Source organism: Panthera tigris, chromosome B4, assembly GCF_018350195.1.
Source record: "Panthera tigris isolate Pti1 chromosome B4, P.tigris_Pti1_mat1.1, whole genome shotgun sequence".
Lineage (NCBI taxonomy): Eukaryota > Metazoa > Chordata > Mammalia > Carnivora > Felidae > Panthera > Panthera tigris.
This window is the reverse complement of record NC_056666.1, coordinates 54,087,013-54,091,127: the sequence shown is the minus strand read 5'-3', so window position 1 is coordinate 54,091,127 and position 4,115 is coordinate 54,087,013. Positions and strand designations below refer to the sequence as shown.

Here is a 4,115-nt window from a genome sequence, read left to right as displayed (position 1 = left end):
GGAGGGAAGTGGGGGCTTCATGGTTGTGTTTTCTCTGTTCTCTACTACTCATTTCTGGGGCATGGCTATGAATTGTTCACCCAGAGTTTTCTCTCCTTGAGGAGGGGCCATTTGAATAGCAGCAGGGGAGGAGGGTGAAGGAGGAGCCACATGCAGTTTCATTCATTAAGAAAATGTATTTTGTAGGGGTGCCTGGGTGGTTCAGTAGGCTAACTGCTGGAGTTTGGCTCAGGTCATGACCTCAGAGCTCAAGAGTTGCAGCCCCACATCAGGCTCTTTGCTGTCAGCACGGAGCCTGCTTGGGTTCCTCTGTTTCCCCTCTCTCTCCCCCTCCCTTGCTTGCACTCTCTCTGTCTCAAAAATAAATTAAAAAAAACATTAAAGAAAAGAACATGTATTTTGCATATTCACACTTTGGTTTGAGAGTCAAAAATAACTCCTTGTGAAAAATTGTTACTTATAAGTGAGTGTTTTAATACAAGCTCACAGAACAGGGAAGATTCTCCAGGCTACAATAGCTGACATCACACAGATGGTGCAAGGTGTTTTTAGAGGACAGTGTGGCCATGGAGGAGAGTATCTGCAGAAGTGAGCTCACCTTCTCTCCTGGAACCCAGAGAGGGAAGAGACAGAAGGAATTGTTTGCTTGTGAGTTACTGAGCTAGGTGACTTATTTTTTTTTTCTCCCTGCTCATCACACTCCCATGACTGTGGATGTAAAAATTGTAATGAATTTTGCCTTGTAGCTTCGGGTGAGGTTTATTAATGTCAGCATTCATAAAACCACCTTTCTGGGTCTTCTCCCTACTTAGTAATGGTTCCTTGTTGGCTCTGCACTCATTTTTGAGTGTTTTCTTATCAAATAGCTTTGTCCTCTAGTTCTTACAGGTAGTTATGAGGACGCTGACCCTCTCTCTCTCTTTCTCTCTTCTCACAGTGCCCCCTGTGGCCCTAAGTGGGTAAAGGGAAGGATTAGACTGCACATTCTTTGCCATCAGTCCAGCTAAGTGGATGACACAGAATGAAGAGAAAGGGGGCCAAAGTGACATCCGACCTTGGCTAGCTGATATTGAAGCTAAAGGTTTTAAGACCAAGAGACCAATATTTGTATTTTAAACTCAGATGATATTTAAACATTATTCTGTAATTGGAACACAGCCCTCTAGTCCATGAATTAATGTAACATAACTCACGCATAAGCATGGCACAAACATACTGCGTGTGAAATATTACACAATAAATTCATGTCCTGTGTGTCTTCATTAGTACATGACACTACATGACTTTGGTGAACCCAAATGAGATTGTGTCGTGTGGTGTGTAAAAAGCAAAATGTTGGAAGGTATTTGGCACTTTTTCTGAGGGGAAATCAGGGCTGGTTTTTCTATGACATTTTTCATATCAACTTCTGTGATATTTGTGCTGCAATAGGTGACATGGGACTTGGCTTTGGTTGGTTGGTTGAACACCACTGTTCAGTAAATATTTATTGTTTATTTAGGAATTATGGAGCGATAGCACATACCATTTGAAATATGAAGTAGCAGCTTTCAAGCCTGAGCATGGAAACATGCAGGCCCAACACAACTTGGCTTAACACAGACTCACCAAACCTGATCCCAGACTCTGCTCCCTGAGCTTGCTACAGCTCTCTGATCCTGGAATCTTCTTCAATTCCAGCTAGGATGCTGCGCCAGGCACTTCGTAGATTCGGTCAAAAACTGGTACGAAGACCTACGCTGAAGGAACCGGTGGCTGAGAATGACCCACGGAGAAGCCTGAGCACTCTGAATTTAGTGGCCCTGGGTGTGGGCAGCACAGTGGGTGTAGGTGTGTATGTCCTGGTTGGCGAGGTGGCTGCCAGTCAGGCAGGACCATCCATTGTGATCTGCTTTTTGGCGGCTGGACTATCTTCAATGTTGGCTGCGCTGTGCTATGCAGAGATTAGTGCCCGGGTTCCCCATTCTGGTCCTACATATCTCTACAGCCATGTCACTATAGGTGAACTCTGGGCTTTCATCACTGGCTGGAACTTTATTCTCTCCTATGTTGCTGGTACAGCCATTGTGATCCAGGCTGGGACCTTAGCTTTTGACATTCTACTTGGGAACCAGAACTCTCACACCCTCCATGAGAGCATCACACAGCAAGTTCCCCGTGTTCTTGTAGAACATCCAAACTTCTTTGTTGTGAGCCTTGTATACTTCCTCATAGAATTGCAGACTCTGAGATTTAGTCAGTCTTTCATGGTTATAAAAGTGATCACATCGGTGAAACTTTTGGTTCTTGGTTTTGTCATCATCTCTGGGTTCATTAAGGGGGACCAGCACAACTGGAAGCTCACAGAAAAGGACTTCTTAAAGGCTGGACTCAATGATACCTCCACCTTGGGCCATATGGGCTCTGGAGGATTTGCGCCTTTTGGCTTCAAGGGGATTCTCCGTGGAGCAGCTGCCTGTTTCTATGCATTTATTGGTTTTGACAGTATTGTTACGAGAGTCGAAGAAGCCCGGAATCCCCAGCGTTCCATCCCCATGAGCATTGTGATTTCACTGTTCATATGCTTTTTCTTGTATTTTGGTGTCTCTGTGGCACTTACACTTATGGTGCCTTACTATCAGTTTCAACGTGGAAGCACCTTGCCTGAGGCATTTCTCCATATTGGCTGGGCCCCTGCCTGCTATGTTGTAGCTTTTGGATTCCTCTGTAGTCTTTTGGCCAATGTCTTGGGCTTTATGGTCCCCATACGTCAGGTGATATCCAGGATGGCACAGGATGACTTCCTATTCCCGGCGCTTGCCAGGGTCCAAACTGGTACATGCACCCCTCTCATGGCAAATGTGATCTTTGGCATTATTGCACCAATCATGGCCTTCTTCTTTGGACTCACTGATCTTTTGGACCTCAGTTCAATTGGGATCCTGCTTACTCATAGCCTGGTGGCTATTTGTGTTCTCATCTGCGGATACCAGCCTGAGAGGAGGAATTGGGGAAATGAAGCAGAGATGCAGGAGGAGAACGGACCTGCAGCAGAGAGGCTGACTCTACAGGGACTACTTTTTCCATGCAGCCCCACCCCCACTCCACTTTCTGGCCGGGTTGTCCGTGTTTGCTCCTCACTGCTTGCTCTGCTGCTCACTCTTCTTTGCCTGGTGCTGACCCAGTGGCCAGTTCTGCTTTCTGGAGACCCAGTGTGGATTTCAGTGGTTGTGGTGCTCCTGGTGCTCATCCTTGGGATCACTGGGGTCATCTGGAGACAGCCACAGAGCTCCAGTCCCCTTCCCTGTAAGGTCCCTGCTCTGCCTCTCCTCCCACTACTGAGCATCTTCATGAATGTTTTCCTTATGATGCAGATGACAGGTGGCACCTGGGCCCGATTTGCTGTCTGGATGTTGATTGGGTTTGCTGTCTACCTCGCCTATGGGATCCAGTACAGCCTGTTCACTTAACCCCAACTAAGTTAGAGCCAAAACTATAGGACTTGAACTCAACAGTGCCAGTACATTCAGTTTGACATCATTACACCTGAATGCAGTCGGGTCTCCTGCATAATAATGGAGGGTACTCTTGATCTCATGAAAAGCTAGGCCTCCTGTGGATTGTTTGTGGGGGAACACTAATAGAGCTCTGTATTTATTACAAAAGAATGGATGTGTCTTTGCTCTTTCTCCTTTTTTTTAAATTATTCTACTTGCATTTGTGTTTGTAACTGCTAACAGGGTCAAAACATTATTGAAAGAAACTAGAAAAAGTGCTTCATTTCTTTAGTTAAATATTTAGTACTGGGAGAACATGGGTGGTTATGTTCCTGGCTGGCTCAGTTGGTAGAGCATGTGACACTTGATCTCAGGGTGGTGTGTTTGAGCCCCTGTTGGGTGTTGGCTGAAATTATTTAAAATAATATCAACTAGCAGAATTACTGGTTCATATGGTAGTTCTATATTTAATTTTTTGAGGAACTTCCATCGTGTTTTCCATAGCAGCTACATCAATTGACATTACCACCAATAGTGCATGAGGGTTACTTTTCCCCCATATCTTCACCAACACTTGTTTTTCTTGTCTTTTTTAGCCATTCTTACAGGCATAAAATGATATCTCATTGTTCTGTTAAT

The 4,115-nt window shown here is 45.1% G+C and overlaps 1 protein-coding gene across 1 annotated transcript; it reads left to right on the top strand.

Moving 5' to 3' along the window:
- The first annotated feature begins 1,526 nt into the window (after positions 1-1,526).
- LOC102967224 (cationic amino acid transporter 3-like) lies at positions 1,527-3,787 on the top strand. The gene has a single exon (XM_042991894.1). The coding sequence runs from the start codon at positions 1,686-1,688 to the stop codon at positions 3,447-3,449; it is 1,764 nt and encodes a 587-aa protein (XP_042847828.1). The 5' UTR covers positions 1,527-1,685; the 3' UTR covers positions 3,450-3,787.
- Positions 3,788-4,115: the final 328 nt, after the last annotated feature.

Bases quoted from the DNA above. Each gene is read 5' to 3' on its own strand.
- LOC102967224 (XM_042991894.1), top strand. From the start codon at position 1,686: ATGCTGCGCCAGGCACTTCGTAGATTCGGTCAAAAACTGGTACGAAGA.